The 14,008-nt window shown below is 48.2% G+C and overlaps 1 protein-coding gene across 3 annotated transcripts in view; it reads right to left on the reverse strand.

The window, feature by feature from the left end:
* Positions 1–90: 90 nt before the first annotated feature.
* Positions 91–14,008, reverse strand: part of pde2a (phosphodiesterase 2A) — a 125,664-nt gene continuing 111,746 nt past the window's right edge. For all 3 annotated transcript variants that reach the window (XM_072701009.1, XM_072701008.1, XM_072701010.1), the window contains 18 exons: positions 12,604–12,715; positions 11,772–11,811; positions 11,591–11,654; positions 11,330–11,411; positions 10,977–11,151; positions 8,956–9,068; positions 8,548–8,625; positions 8,341–8,463; positions 8,110–8,180; positions 7,557–7,679; positions 6,769–6,856; positions 5,061–5,108; positions 4,682–4,756; positions 4,402–4,501; positions 4,204–4,316; positions 3,223–3,261; positions 2,483–2,589; positions 91–2,384 (listed from right to left, as the gene is read on the reverse strand). In XM_072701009.1, coding sequence (XP_072557110.1) covers positions 2,162–2,384; positions 2,483–2,589; positions 3,223–3,261; positions 4,204–4,316; positions 4,402–4,501; positions 4,682–4,756; positions 5,061–5,108; positions 6,769–6,856; positions 7,557–7,679; positions 8,110–8,180; positions 8,341–8,463; positions 8,548–8,625; positions 8,956–9,068; positions 10,977–11,151; positions 11,330–11,411; positions 11,591–11,654; positions 11,772–11,811; positions 12,604–12,715 — 1,774 coding nt within the window. In that variant the 3' untranslated portion in view covers positions 91–2,161. The remainder of the gene's footprint in view (positions 2,385–2,482; positions 2,590–3,222; positions 3,262–4,203; positions 4,317–4,401; positions 4,502–4,681; positions 4,757–5,060; positions 5,109–6,768; positions 6,857–7,556; positions 7,680–8,109; positions 8,181–8,340; positions 8,464–8,547; positions 8,626–8,955; positions 9,069–10,976; positions 11,152–11,329; positions 11,412–11,590; positions 11,655–11,771; positions 11,812–12,603; positions 12,716–14,008) is intronic.

The following is a 14,008-nucleotide window of genomic DNA, read 5'->3' on the forward strand; positions in this document are numbered from 1 at the left end:
TCTGGGGAAAACAAAAAGGCTAAATTCGCAATGAAAGGATTTTAAAACACAGGCATCGCAACCATGTCGGCGTAAATAACCAATATAGCCTTCCTGTCTGATAGTTTTATTATAAGCATGTATAACTGAGAAACATTTCATTACTATTTACATGTATGTATATTTGCCACTTAGAACAATTAGACACTCGGTACAGGTTCAAAATCTCCATGTACAAACCCTTTCAGAGATTGGCACAACAACATCCTGTACGTTTAAGGGCGGAAAATAATTTGAAGCTAACATGTATAGATAGATATAAACTTACAAATACCAGAATATATATATTTCATAAATGAAAATACTCGAAAATGAATAATTTAAAAACAAACCATATTTACATCGGAGTACACGACACACCCACGAAAGCAGCAATTAACGTTATATTGCACAAGGGAAAACGCGTGATTACACATAACGAGGCCAAATGAATCAGAAAAACCGAGTTTGGACTAAAATCAAAGCTGAACCCACAAGTATGAAAGTACAGGAGCATATTCTTTGAGATCTACCTGAATCTGATTCAAACAATTGAAATTCTATGTACAATTTCAATAATCCCGTTATTCTGGTAATGACCATATATTAACAGCTGTAATGTCGTGACTATATGTCGTGACAATGTCGTACAGTAGTGACACATGTTCTCAGTTAAGCATGGGAGTAGTTATGATAAGATTTAATACCTATAGGGATTTATAAGGTGCCAAAGGGCCTACAGCATCGAAATCCCAGTCTTACCACACGCATCATTATGAAATTAGCGCGACCAGTTTACCTGAATGGAAAATATCAGTAGTATTTCTTAATCTGGAAGTGTTTCGCGCTAAATTTCATTTAGTTTTTTTTAAATTACATAGCATTTGTAAAGGTTTAAATTCACTGGGATTTTTTTTATAACACTGCATGGAGGCTTACAGTACCTACCCGCGCCAACAGAAAGTGTACATTGGTACATTGTAAAAGTATATTTCATACATAGTAAGACGTCTTACTAAAGGCAACTGAGATATAAGGCAAATCAATATAATACACAATTTGTCAGGCTTCGGTACTGACTAGTGATGCCTCAAAGAGCGTCATAGCCCTTATCCTCATAAATATATGTACACATCCGCGTGCCTAGTAAAGCTGACGTACGTTTTTTCTGCGTGTGGGTCAGTGTCGCCCGACGCCACATGTGATGGTGATGTCATCGCTGCTCTATAGGATGACACCTTATTATCACTGTGCAATATGTGCTGGTATCAACGTTAAAGGAGGTTTTTAAAGGGCTTTCGTCGCACTGAGTGGTTTTAGCAAACCAAAAGAAGATAAATGTTAACGCGTATGCCTAACGAGTACAAAATGCACAAACCCGGTGTACTGTAAGAGCAAGAACAATAATGTAACTCCCTTCCCTACTTGCCTACTTTTTGTGTTGGTTAGGAGGTAAGAAAAATGTATTCGGCAGATGTGTGCATCAATAAGCAACGAAAACAAACAAATTCACGTTTTCAGTACTAAAGGTTTACGTGAAAGATGGCACAGGAGTTAAATTCTCTTAAATGTAAATTCTCTTGAATGTATAATAATGTATGAAAAATACAAAAAGTGATGTTCTCTAAAACAATCCGATCGTTAAAGATCCATACTAAAATGTAACACGATCACTATGTCGTAGTAATGCCGTAATAACTGATAATCAGGGGAAACCCCAGGTTTTAAGTCTATCTTTGTTTATCTATGTTTTCAAGCTGCTCTATACTGTGCACATCTCTAGATGTTCAGCTCGAAATGTTTCATTTTAATGTACGTGTACAAATTCACAAAAGTAAACGGACCCTGAAATGTATGCTTTTCGTATTCTGTACAATAAAAAGACACGGGACCTCCGGCCGCCACATCTTGCCGTTTAAAAGTGGAATAAACACACACTTCAGATTTACAGAACTGGAATTACCATCCTGAGACATCACCATAATGAAGAACGACACAAGATATAATGTCAGAAAAAGCCACCACTGATTTACACTATTAACATCTTGAGAACTTAACATTCGCTCTGCGGTCGCAGACGGCTGTCTTGTGGCAGTATCTCTATTGGCACCGGTACGGGACGCGCCCGGTTCCGCACCGCGTGTCACTCCGCGTCCGCATCCACGCAGCCGTTCATCCTGTGCGCGTCCTCGCTCGACGCCTCCTGCGCCCGCAGCAGCTCGTATTCCTCGTCTAAGAAGTCTAGCGAGTTGTTGCTCGGCAACCCGCGAATGGTGAACTTGTGGGAGACCTTGGTCCACTGCTCACGATTGGCGGACACTCTGTCGTACAGCTCCGACGCTCGCGGGAATATATCCTGAAGTAGTCTATTTGGGCATGGGGTGGGCAGAGAGGAGCGGGGGGTTAGTAACACATAGGTATGGGAATGCCAGTCATGTATATTGACTACTGCAGAGACTCCTACTTGTAGATGGGCATTGCAATGTGCTCCATGAAGCTGATCTGAAGTTCTGGAATGTAGGCCTTCTCCCTATCCATCATCTCACTGGGCCGGTTTCCCATAGCCTTTTCCTGCCATCAAAAGCACACACACACACACACACACACACACACACACACACACACACACACATCATATAAGGGTCAACTGCTGCAAGTGGAAACACATTCTCAAAATGACCACAGACTGGGCTGGATTTAGAGTATTAAATGTCCCTGGGCAACAGTGGAAATGGAGCTTATTAGTGGCTCACAAAATTCAGAAATGCACCCAACCCAGGGAAAATGTTACACAGGCTTTTCAGTGAGTGCCATATTGAAAGAAAGATGTACAATCATATTAAATATATTACATAATTGGATATTAAATCACGTCAACTTGTTAAAAGGCATTTGTGAATGGATTCAGGGGTGGAAGGCTTATGGGGACATGGCTACACACACAAACTCAGACACCTCACACACACACACACACACACACACGTGTAAGACATTAACATACATCTACACCACAGACACAAATGGGGCTGAAATCTCCAATCTTCATGCGATACAAGCAGAAATCATTTTAAAAGTCTGCCCTTGACCTTACGGGTGTTGATTTATACAAATGAGTTTTCCAGTGCATCTAATAAACACAGAACAATAATTACTCTGTTATTCATGCATAATTCAAAATGAAAACAAATGGAAAATTGGACAAACCAAGTCTCCCTGGGAGAAGAATTCCTTGTAGATGAGTTCCTGTAAACAGAGGGGAAGCCGTGTGGTTAGGGCTGGTTTCAATGTCGTCCTGCAATGACGTCTCCTTTGCCAAATATTGCATTTTAACCGGCTGATAAAAAGCAGAGACTTGGTGATAAGGGGCCTGGAGATGAGGACAACACCGCAGATCTGAAGGTAACAATAGCAAGACTTCATGAAGAAAAACTATGACTGAACAAAACACAAACTGGCACGCCGGATCGCAGGCCCCTTCCTTTTGAAATTTCGAAACCATCCTACGCAGTAGTCAGTAAGGTGCAGTAGTCAGTAAGGCGCAGTAGTCAGTAAGGCACAGTAGTCAGTAAGGCGCAGTAGTCAGTAGGATGCAGAAGTCAGTAGGATGCAGTAGTCAGTAAAGCGCAGTAGTCAGTAAAGCACAGTAGTCAGTAAGGCGCAGTAGTCAGTAAAGCGCAGTAGTCAGTAAGGCGCAGTAGTCAGTAAGGCGCAGTAGTCAGTAAGGCGCAGTAGTCAGTAAGAAGCAGTAGTCAGTAGGATGCAGTAGTCAGTAAGGCGCAGTAGTCAGTAAGGCGCAGTAGTCAGTAAGAAGCAGTAGTCAGTAAGGTGCAGTAGTCAGTAAGGCACAGTAGTCAGTAAGGCACAGTAGTCAGTAGGATGCAGTAGTCAGTAGGATGCAGTAGTCAGTAAAGCGCAGTAGTCAGTAAGGCGCAGTAGTCAGTAAGGCGCAGTAGTCAGTAAGAAGCAGTAGTCAGTAAGAAGCAGTAGTCAGTAGGATGCAGTAGTCAGTAGGATGCAGTAGTCAGTAAGGCGCAGTAGTCAGTAAAGCGCAGTAGTCAGTAAGGCGCAGTAGTCAGTAAGGCGCAGTAGTCAGTAAGGCACAGTAGTCAGTAAGGTGTAGTAGTGTCAGGGTTTGATTATGTCGATAAGCTGCTTTGCCACGGCGCTGTGTGAACAGCAGCTCACCGCTATCTTCCTGGTGGTCTTCCAGTCTTTGGTCTGGTCTGAGAGGTCGCAGGAGGTCATGAGCAGACAGAGGAGGAGGCTGCGGTGGTTGTGGTTCTTGGGGCTGTAACCCGCTGGAAGAGGAAGTGGGACATACATATGAACAATAGGCTTCTCTGGCACTGCGGCGCTATGGAAACGGCAGGAAACAGCCATTACCATCCGCCATCTTCTGCAGGTCCTTGAAGATTCGAAGGTGATGAGCCAAGTCCGTGGCCAGGATAATGTCCCTCATGAGGTCCAGCATTCTCTGGTAGTCCTGGCAACGAGCAAAAAAAAAAAACATTAAGTAGAAATGTCATTGTACAGTACAATGTGCATTCTTGGAGGTTAAAGCAACACAGCTCACTCCTGTATTGAATTCGAGCCACAATGATTATTTACTTATTTGTCCTGGGAGTTTCATCACTGTATAAAGAGTGCCATGCCTCACACTGACCTTTCTGGAGAACTTGTCAAAGATGTTGCAGCCGTGGGTGTTCAGAATGGCAATTGCCTGGGCAAAGTGGTGTCTCTGCAAACACAAGGCAGGGAATGGATTAAAGGCGCAAGGCTACTGCTGTCCACCAGATGGCGACAGAGTTACACCAGAAAATTGCACGAGTGAAGGACATTATATCAAGATAAGTCTCCCTCTATCTCCTAGAAGCATCTTTAACAGCTCATTCCACAACAAATGGAAAAACTAAATTTTTTCCTGTGGGTGATTTATCATCTGGCAGGGAGTTACATTAGAAAATGGGGCTAGTGTGGAATATACTACCATCTAAGAATGACTGACACGCTGTACGGGCAGATAATGACACACAAACACTCACCTCCATCACAGAACCTTCTGAGCTGTACAGGGCTGCCAACACCGATTCCTGGGCAAAGGGATGAATGAGAGAAAATCACTTGACAATCGCACTCTTGGACTGTGATTCTGGCCACACACTTTGATTTTTGACCAAAAACATCTTCTCCTGAGTTCGAGCAACAGCTGCAGATGGTATTGAATTAGCAGCTCCTTGTAGTGGCAGCTCAGTGTGGGATTAAGTAACAGTGTTAAATATGTTAATTATCCTGAGGCTGACAAAGCACAGACGTCCTGCACCAGGGAACCATCTTCTTCAGCAGGGAATATCACATCCCCGCCATTCCCCAGCCTCCAAACGCCAACAGAGACATAAGAAGCGGCTGTTTAGTCGCCATGCGAGAATGAGAACGTCTCCATTTGATGGCCCTGACTTCTAGAACCATCTACGACTACTGGCTATGGTTGCTGAGCCTTCTCTAGCTGAGGCAAGTTTGGCATCCCATTAATATTCATAAAGCCTGAGGCAGAGCAGAGCTGCGGTCAGAAACAGCGGCCGCTTGGCGCAGTCACGAGCCCGAGGGGGAGTACAGCATCTTAAAAGAGTCTGGAAGTTCTTCGGTGAGACAGGTCACATATGTTTCCAGTGGGAATCGTGATAAAAGACGGTACCGGCAAGGTCATTAGGGAAGACTACCTCCCCCGTTCCCTTGGAGGGCACACACCCACGGTACTCTGTAAAGCTACATCTGCTGCCAATATTTTAAATAAAGCGTTTATTTTTAAAGACCGCTGCCCGGGATGATGGATGGCTGTGCTGGAGCTAGAGGCGCCGGCACAAGGATGCGGACGTAGACGTAGACGTAACTGGACTTGGATTTAGCGCAGGAATGAGATACAGGGCTAAGAGGAACCGAGCTGAGATGGAAGCTGCTTCGGTCGAGAGGCTCTAGACAAGGGGTGGGCAATCTTATCTGCAAAGGAGCGGGGTGGGCAATCTTATCCGCAAAGGGGCGGGGTGGGCAATCTTATCCGCAAAGGGGCGGGGTGGGCAATCTTATCCGCAAAGGGGCGGGGTGGGCAATCTTATCTGCAAAGGAGCGGGGTGGGCAATCTTATCTGCAAAGGAGCGGGGTGGGCAATCTTATCCGCAAAGGGGCGGGGTGGGCAATCTTATCCGCAAAGGGGCGGGGTGGGCAATCTTATCCGCAAAGGGGCGGGGTGGGCAATCTTATCCGCAAAGGGGCGGGGTGGGCAATCTTATCCGCAAAGGGGCGGGGTGGGCAATCTTATCCGCAAAGGAGCGGGGTGGGCAATCTTATCCGCAAAGGGGCGGGGTGGGCAATCTTATCCGCAAAGGGGCGGGGTGGGCAATCTTATCCGCAAAGGGCCGCTGTGTATGCAGGCTTTCGCTGCAACTCCCTAATTAGGTCACTAATTAGAGGACTGATTGGCTGAGGAGTCCTCACATCTGGGTTTGAACAGCTGACCTACAGGTTATCCCAAAAACCTGCATACACACCGGCCCTTTGCGGATAAGATTGCCCACCCCGCCCCTTTGCAGATAAGATTGCCCACCGCTGCTCTAGACCCCCAACGACCCTGAATAAGACAAGCGGTTTCAGAAAATGAATGGGTGGCAGTATTCAGTTGAATACATAGCTTACATATGATGTGAAATAGGCTGACAAGAACCACGGCGACACCACAGGGTCGACAGAAGTCCTTACCGAGGCCACCTGGAAGGAGTTGTTAGTCCCTCGATGGTCCAGATCGTGGCACATGCAGGACACGAAGAGGGCGAAGATCTCAATGTCCCTGCAGGGGGCGATAGTGGAACCACAGGCTCGTGAGAATCATCATCATCCATCCTTACCAGCAGCTAAACTCCCTACATATAGCAGTGACGCTGTCTGACATTCTATCGTCTCATCACACAGTTTTGAATTTCCGGCAACTAAGTGGAGCCTGCGTGGGTGGGGGGGGGGGGCGGTGCCTGTTTGCCAGCGGAGAGTGTGGGAGAAAGAAAGAAAGAAAGGAAACGAAAGAAAGGGAAAGGGTTTCCTGTCGCCATGCTGTCAGAGGCTTCCGCTCTGAATCCAAGCGATGCAGAGCCTCCCCCGCACCAAAGGGAGTCAGAGACGAAGCCCACAGCGGGTTAACTCCAAGAACGGCCCAAAATGAGACAGGGAAGCTTGTTATCACACAGCTCCAGCGCTCCATCTAAAACAGGGCCTTCCTCGTGTTGCTGTGCTTTCGTAGGACATTACGCAGGATGTCTCAGGCAATGGGTATGTGCAATGGCAGCTACGCGGCGTCACCTGTCCCATGGCTCCACCCCCAAACAGGCAGAGGGCACGGTCACAAATCAGCAGCCCAAAGCAAACCAACCAATAAAACACAATTCAATGTGCATCCAAATAATGGTCAGTAGGGGGCAGTATAGTGCATAAACTAGGATTGTTCTATTTTAGGTGGTTGGGGAGAAGTGGAGTAGCACTGGATGTCCACATCTTACTCGAGGTAGTTGGCCAGCTGCAGGTTCTTGTAAAGGAGGTAACAGAAGTGGGAGACGGAGAAGGCATGCATCCAGTTGTGGTAGGGAGGGTCCCGGTAGCCCTTCTTCACCATCAGGCAGAACCTGCAGGTACAGCAATGCCTCATTACCAGATAGCTAGAAATCTCACAGCCATTAGCAGCTACATGGGTACTGAAATCACTACCCAGTGTACCACGCCACATCCCAAATGCACATCTATGACATCACTAACTACATCAAGTATGTAATTATTAGTATTTCAATGCAGTGTGACAGTGCAGTGCAGTGCTGCATCATCGCTGATACCACTAGCAATCACACTGCTATTATCACTGGCCACTGATTCAGCGGTTTATGTGACCTTTAGGTGACCTTCACTTACACTAAGGGCATAAACTGCTTTTTCAATCCATTCCGATTTATAAACATGCTTGGATCTGCAGCACAAAGACGGGCAGCTGAAGCTGGCGTGCTGAGTGTGGCAGCAGAGATCATTCAGAGAAATCGATGATTGGAAGCATCTTGAGCTCACCTGGCCAGAGTGTGCAGGTCAATCTTGTAGGTGTTGAGGAAACCCATGTCTTCAAACATGCTTAGGATGCTCTGAAGGAGAGGCGTAGGAAGGGGATCAGATACCAAACACAGAACACCTGCCAGAAAGTTCTGGATAGAAAGAGCCTGCTGAACAGAGCAAATTACAGCTACAGTGGCATGGCTGGGGTCAAAGGCTGGCCTGGGGAGGCACAAAGAAAGAGGGACTGACTGTAGGTGTGCTGTCATCCGGCAGTGATCGCGGGGTGTAGGTGAACTCGGCGAAACTGGGGTCTATCTCATCCACAGGTTCGATCCCATTGGAAAGTAGTTTGATCACTTCTTCATCTGACACCTGGTGGGGGGTGGGGTGACGAGTAGGTCACCATCATGTTGCAGTGTCAGCCTCAGAGGGAGGACTGTGAGGGTACCATCCTACCTTCATGTGGTACATCATCATCTCGTTGGACAGGCGACTCCTGTACTGAGCCTCGTGTACCTTCTTGTACAGGAGAGACTACAGAATAGAAGGCAAACATCAATGATATGATCTCAAGAAGGTAATAGAAGGAAGAACAGCTTTACGCAAGACCTGTTATTATCGTACAAACTGTAAAAATACTTTAATAGCGAAAGACTAACTGAGCAATGGGACACATGATCTGATGTTTAGTGGTGCCGTATCTAAGTCTGCTAACTTATTGCCCTTAAAGGGCTCAGTGAAACTACGGAGCAGATGCTAGTTTCTAACAGAGCCTGAGAGTAAATTTCACTTATATTTGTTTTATTTACAACGCAGAGGAAACCCAAAGGCAACTGGGTTTATTTGATGTTTCTCTGTGCTTACATGAGCAATACTGATCCCACAGTATATGGAGAATGCAGTGGCCAGGTCCTCATCAAACCTGCTGAACCATGGTCCATTGGTCTTATTGACAAGCTCAGCCACTCCGATGACCTCTAAGAAGGAGAGACAGGGAGGGTGCGACAGCGGGGTGACAGATCAGTGAGGGGGCTGTGCTTCCCTGACCCTGATTTTTGGGGTCCAGGTGAATTATATACTCAGTCCTGTACTTTTGTATTGTCAACACATCAACATCCTTCACACTGAAGTGGATGATATCCACCTTAACCTCACCCTCCGTCTTCCAAACAACCACTGCTGGCATGAGCTAAGCAACATACGTGAGCAAGTGACCTGGAAACGCAAGAACATGGGAGGCGGGGCCAGAGCAAGACCCAGTCACTTTATTTACACCCAGAATCTGCTTTTCTACAGCATGATGTAAGAAGCACTTCAGGCCAGACTGCAAACACATCCACACAAGCGCTGGGAAATTGGGAAATACCAATTTTATTGGGGTATGGGGGGGGGGCTCCCTATCTGAGCAAGGACATGGAATGTAAACATGGGGAAAAGAGGAGCCGTTTGTGTGAGGAAGAGAAGAGAAAAGAGGACAGTAGGATTCAGGACTGGTGCCAGGAATCTGGATGGGTTTATTGGGGAGAGGTGAGTGGAGAAAGGAGACCACACCCCCCATGTCCAATCCCATGAGCGACATAAAAGCCTTATGAATAATTAATGAAGGCCTGCAGGCAAAAGTTGTAGAGGACTGCAGGTACGTTTGTGAAGCGTGACCCTGTTTATTCAGGACTCCATGAGCATTTCAAATGTGTTAATCCTCTCACTGGATTAGAGGTACGTACAGAACGCAGTACATCAGGAACAGATTAGAAGCAGCAAATCTAATTAATATGGAAACATCCATCAACACAGAAAATACCACGTAAAACTATCTTAGTCAGCCAGCAGTACAAAGATTTTAAAGCAGAAGTGCGGAGAGCTGATGCCTTGGTGCCGGGAGCTGATCCAGGCTCAGTGGCCTTTCCAGCATCTCCAGGCCGCTGGAGACCTGCTGATACAGAGAGATGACGGCCTGCAAACGATTTCCTAATGATGGATCAGCTGCTGTTTTTTGCGTCTTTCACGTCCGCTATTGGAGCGAGAGTTTGTTTATATCTGGCCCAATAATCTATGAAGGAGAGTCTGTGGCCGGCCCCGGGAATGATGGATTCTGGCTCCTCTGCTGCCCCCCCCCCCCATCCCCATCCCTTTGAACTCATTTCATCCCAACGAGCAGAGAGCAGCAAGGACAATCTGTCACGGGCTGACGACGCTCTCTGGCATGGACGGGCGCTTATCGAACGTGTGCACTTGTTGTGGAGAGGGGATTAATTCCGTAACCAGGAAAGACTGCTCATGAAGCTGGGGGTGGGGGGGGGCTCATCCATCATTGCACCAGCAAGCCCGGCTCCCCCCCTGAATGAGGGACTGGATGCCAGGCATAAATGGATTTGGGGGGTGGCAAGGGGTGCCCCTTCATTGCCCCCACCAGTTGTATTTGCAATTTCTGTGGTAGTTAACTGCAGGGAATTGATATATTAAATGTGTATTTGATGATTCCAGCGCTGCCTGGATTATAAACAATGTGGAGTTATAGAGTTTATGTAGCTTAAACATTCCCTTATTTTCTAGATGCCTGATATGCATATTTAGATTTATGTGCCCCCCCTAAATGACCTCTGGTCCCACCCTGGCCACCCCGCTGATGCCAGACCAGGGGGGCCGGGGGTTCAAATCCTGGATTAAGGTTCTTAATGTGAATGAAATATGTGATTTTCCCTGAATTCCCATTTAAATCTCCATATGAATTCTGTACATTTTCCATACCGTTCTATAGGACTAATTAGGTGCTCTGGTGAAGCACATGTGTGCCGCTCGATAAGCGCTGTAATGTGATTTATTATCGATCTTCCTGTGATTACACCCCCCCCCCCCCCCCCCCGCTCCCATGGCCGGCTCCTCACCATTATTCTCGTCCTTGATGGGAAAGCAGAGGATGTTGCGCGTGCGGAACCCGGTGCTGTCGTCCACGCCGCGGTAGAACAGCGGGTGTGAATAGGCGTCCTTGATGTTCAGGATCTTCCCTGTAGTGGCCACATGACCAGCGATGCCCTGGTCAGCGGGGATACGGAACTCTTTCTGTGGGACCAGGAAGACCGGGAACATACAAAAAAACATCCTCCAATGAGGGCCTGTCCGCTTGTGTGTAAACACAACTGACCATCTATCCAATATTTATCAATGTGACAAAGTCTGAAACGGGCATCATAATAATTAAGGCTTTTCACGCGGCAGGGAGCCAGCAGGTCTGCCGTACCTCGTCGTCATTCACCACCCCGCCATCGAAGACCTTGGCCACCAGCTCGTGACTCACTCTGTCCAGCAGGAACACGGAGCAGCTGGGCGTGTGAGAGACAGGCAGGGGGCTCACGTCGGCATCTTTTCTCCACCACCCGCCATTTTAATATCTCGTTGCCTGACTCCCCCGCCACAATGCCCGCCCCCCGTGTCCCCCGCCCCCCGTGTCCCCCGCCCCCATCCACGGCTGCCCCGGACGCGGTACAGCGCTGGCACTCACATCTCTGCATTGCTCAGGTTCCGGGCCTCCACTATGATTTCCTGCAGCAGCACGGAAACGTCGTCTGGGTGGGGGGACAACATAAATTCTTACTGAATACACAATTCTTTACTTATTGTCAAACTCTTAAAGACACAAACTATCCTGGTCCGCAATTGGGGACAGGGGTGTAAGTACGTACCTAGGTGGGTGAAGAGGTTTTTGGCAACCTGCAGCAGAGCCTGTCAAACAGAAAGGAACAGGTGAGGTGTGGCTCTTCGTTGGACCTTTGGAAGGTGAGGTGTGACCCATTGTTGGACCTTTGGACAGTAAGGTGTGAGGTTAAACAGAAATGGGCGCTCTCCTGCTGAGGGGGTGATGCCTGCCTCCACATGACACCTGCTGGTGGTTACCGTGACAGTACAGCCTGGAGGTGCTCTGGTAACGATGGCCCTGACAGGCCAGAGGACTGGGAGCAATGGGAAACTTCACTAATGGGCACAGCCTCTCTGAAGCGTAGGCAGGCGAGCCCTCAGCGCCCCTCCTTGGGGAGGCAAATGTGTCTCAGCATCCAGAAATCTTGACGTGGAGCCTCCAAGGATTCCTCCCCCCCCAACCGTAACCCCCTTGTCATGTCTCCAATCTGGGTGATGGAGCAAAATTAGTTTCGCTAAAGGTGGCTGTGAAAAACAGTCGAAGCAGAAGGCCACTCGCATATGTGACCCCAGTGCTGCCCTACAGAGTCCTGCCCTACAGAGTCCTGCATTACAGAGTCCTGCCCTACAGAGTCCTGCCCTACAGAGTCCTGCCCTACAGAGTCCAGCCCTACAGAGTCCTGCATTACAGAGTCCTGCCCTACAGAATCCTGCCCTACAGAGTCCTGCCCTACAGAGGTCGCCCTCTCCCATCTTGTTCCTGCTGCTGCCCAGCGGGTCTGACACTAGCCGGCTATCTACTCGCCGCCTGCTCTTCTACACCCCCAAGGGGCCAGAGTGCGCCATGCCGAGTATAAGCAGGAACCTGGGCTTCCTTACCTGGCACTCGAACTTCAGCTTCTGCTCCTTCTGGAAAGCCAGGGTGCTGGTCAGTACGGTGGATGTGTAGCAGAAGCAGTGCTGGATCTTCTGTTCATCCTCCTCCGTGTACCTGAGTGCGGGAGAGGAGGAAAGAGAGAGCGAGAGATAGAGGGAGAGGGAGACGATATGTTGTTATGGAGCAGGATGCAGAGACAGTCCCTGACACTCCCTCACTGGAGCGTGGAAACACCAATGCCCACTCTTATGCCCACCCTTATGCCCACTCTTATGCCCACTCTTATGCCCACTCTTGCACTTGGCCCCAAACTCCTGGGCATGCTGGTGGGAATCAGTGTCAATGCTCCACTGCATGGGGGGGAGCTGAATTAAAACAGGAGAAAGCCATGCCCACCCCCATAGACCTTCACTGTCAACATCCCAATTGCAATAGCAGGGCCCAGCTGCTGTGATTCTGTCACCCTTACACTGACCCATGAGTAACTGTCTGCACCTTCACATCTTTCATATACAGACTTTTAGATCCTGCGCCTCTATCACAATTATGCCTCCTGAAGCCACACCCCCCCCCAGAAGCTCCTGGGTCCTCCCAAATGGTTTCTATTCGAGACACAGAAGCGAAATGTAGCAGTCAGGCCCCGTCTGGCCATTAAACGTCTCCCCAGGACACGCTGAAACTCATCAACACAAGCAGGCCTCCTGCTGCATTGTGGGAAAGCTGAAATATCACATTCAGCTGTACGTTGGGGGAGGGAGGTCGCGTCCCCCCCAACACGCTGTCACCGAGCACGAGTGAGAAAGGCATCAGCACCTATATCAGGACGGTGTTCAGCTTTACCCACAATGCCCTGCAGCTTGCAGCTTTGCCACATTGTTAATCGTTTCCAATCTACTAGCTGTATGTCAGGGGGTTGGGTTTCCACCCTGAACACTGGCTGCTGTTTACTCGGCTCGTTTTTTAATTGCCTAAATGTAGTAATTATTTGAATACTAAGCTCCATCACCTGCTGTTTTATGTGTAAATAAGTCATTAATTAAAATGCATCATCTGGAACAGAACCATGGCCCTCGAGAACTAGAGTTAGTACATTTTTAGCCTTTTCAGTCCTTCAGCATGGCTGGACATCTGCAGAATCATTATTTCTATTCATGGCTGTACACATGCACGGCCTGTTAATGAGTGCGCCCCCTGGCTGACGGGCCCTGCACTGCCCTCTGCGTCTGGGCGAGGGGGAGTCACTTCACCACACAAGTTCCTGCTTTATTACATTTGTTCTCCATCAAAGTGTCAAAGTGAAAAGACAAGAACACAAAAGCAAACGAAAAACAAGTGACAGGCTGCAGCCTCAGGGTTACAGTCCCGGGAAGGAGAGCACAATGACATCCGGCGTCGACACGGAGCTCC

This window comes from Paramormyrops kingsleyae, chromosome 17, assembly GCF_048594095.1.
Source record: "Paramormyrops kingsleyae isolate MSU_618 chromosome 17, PKINGS_0.4, whole genome shotgun sequence".
NCBI classification, from domain to species: domain Eukaryota; kingdom Metazoa; phylum Chordata; class Actinopteri; order Osteoglossiformes; family Mormyridae; genus Paramormyrops; species Paramormyrops kingsleyae.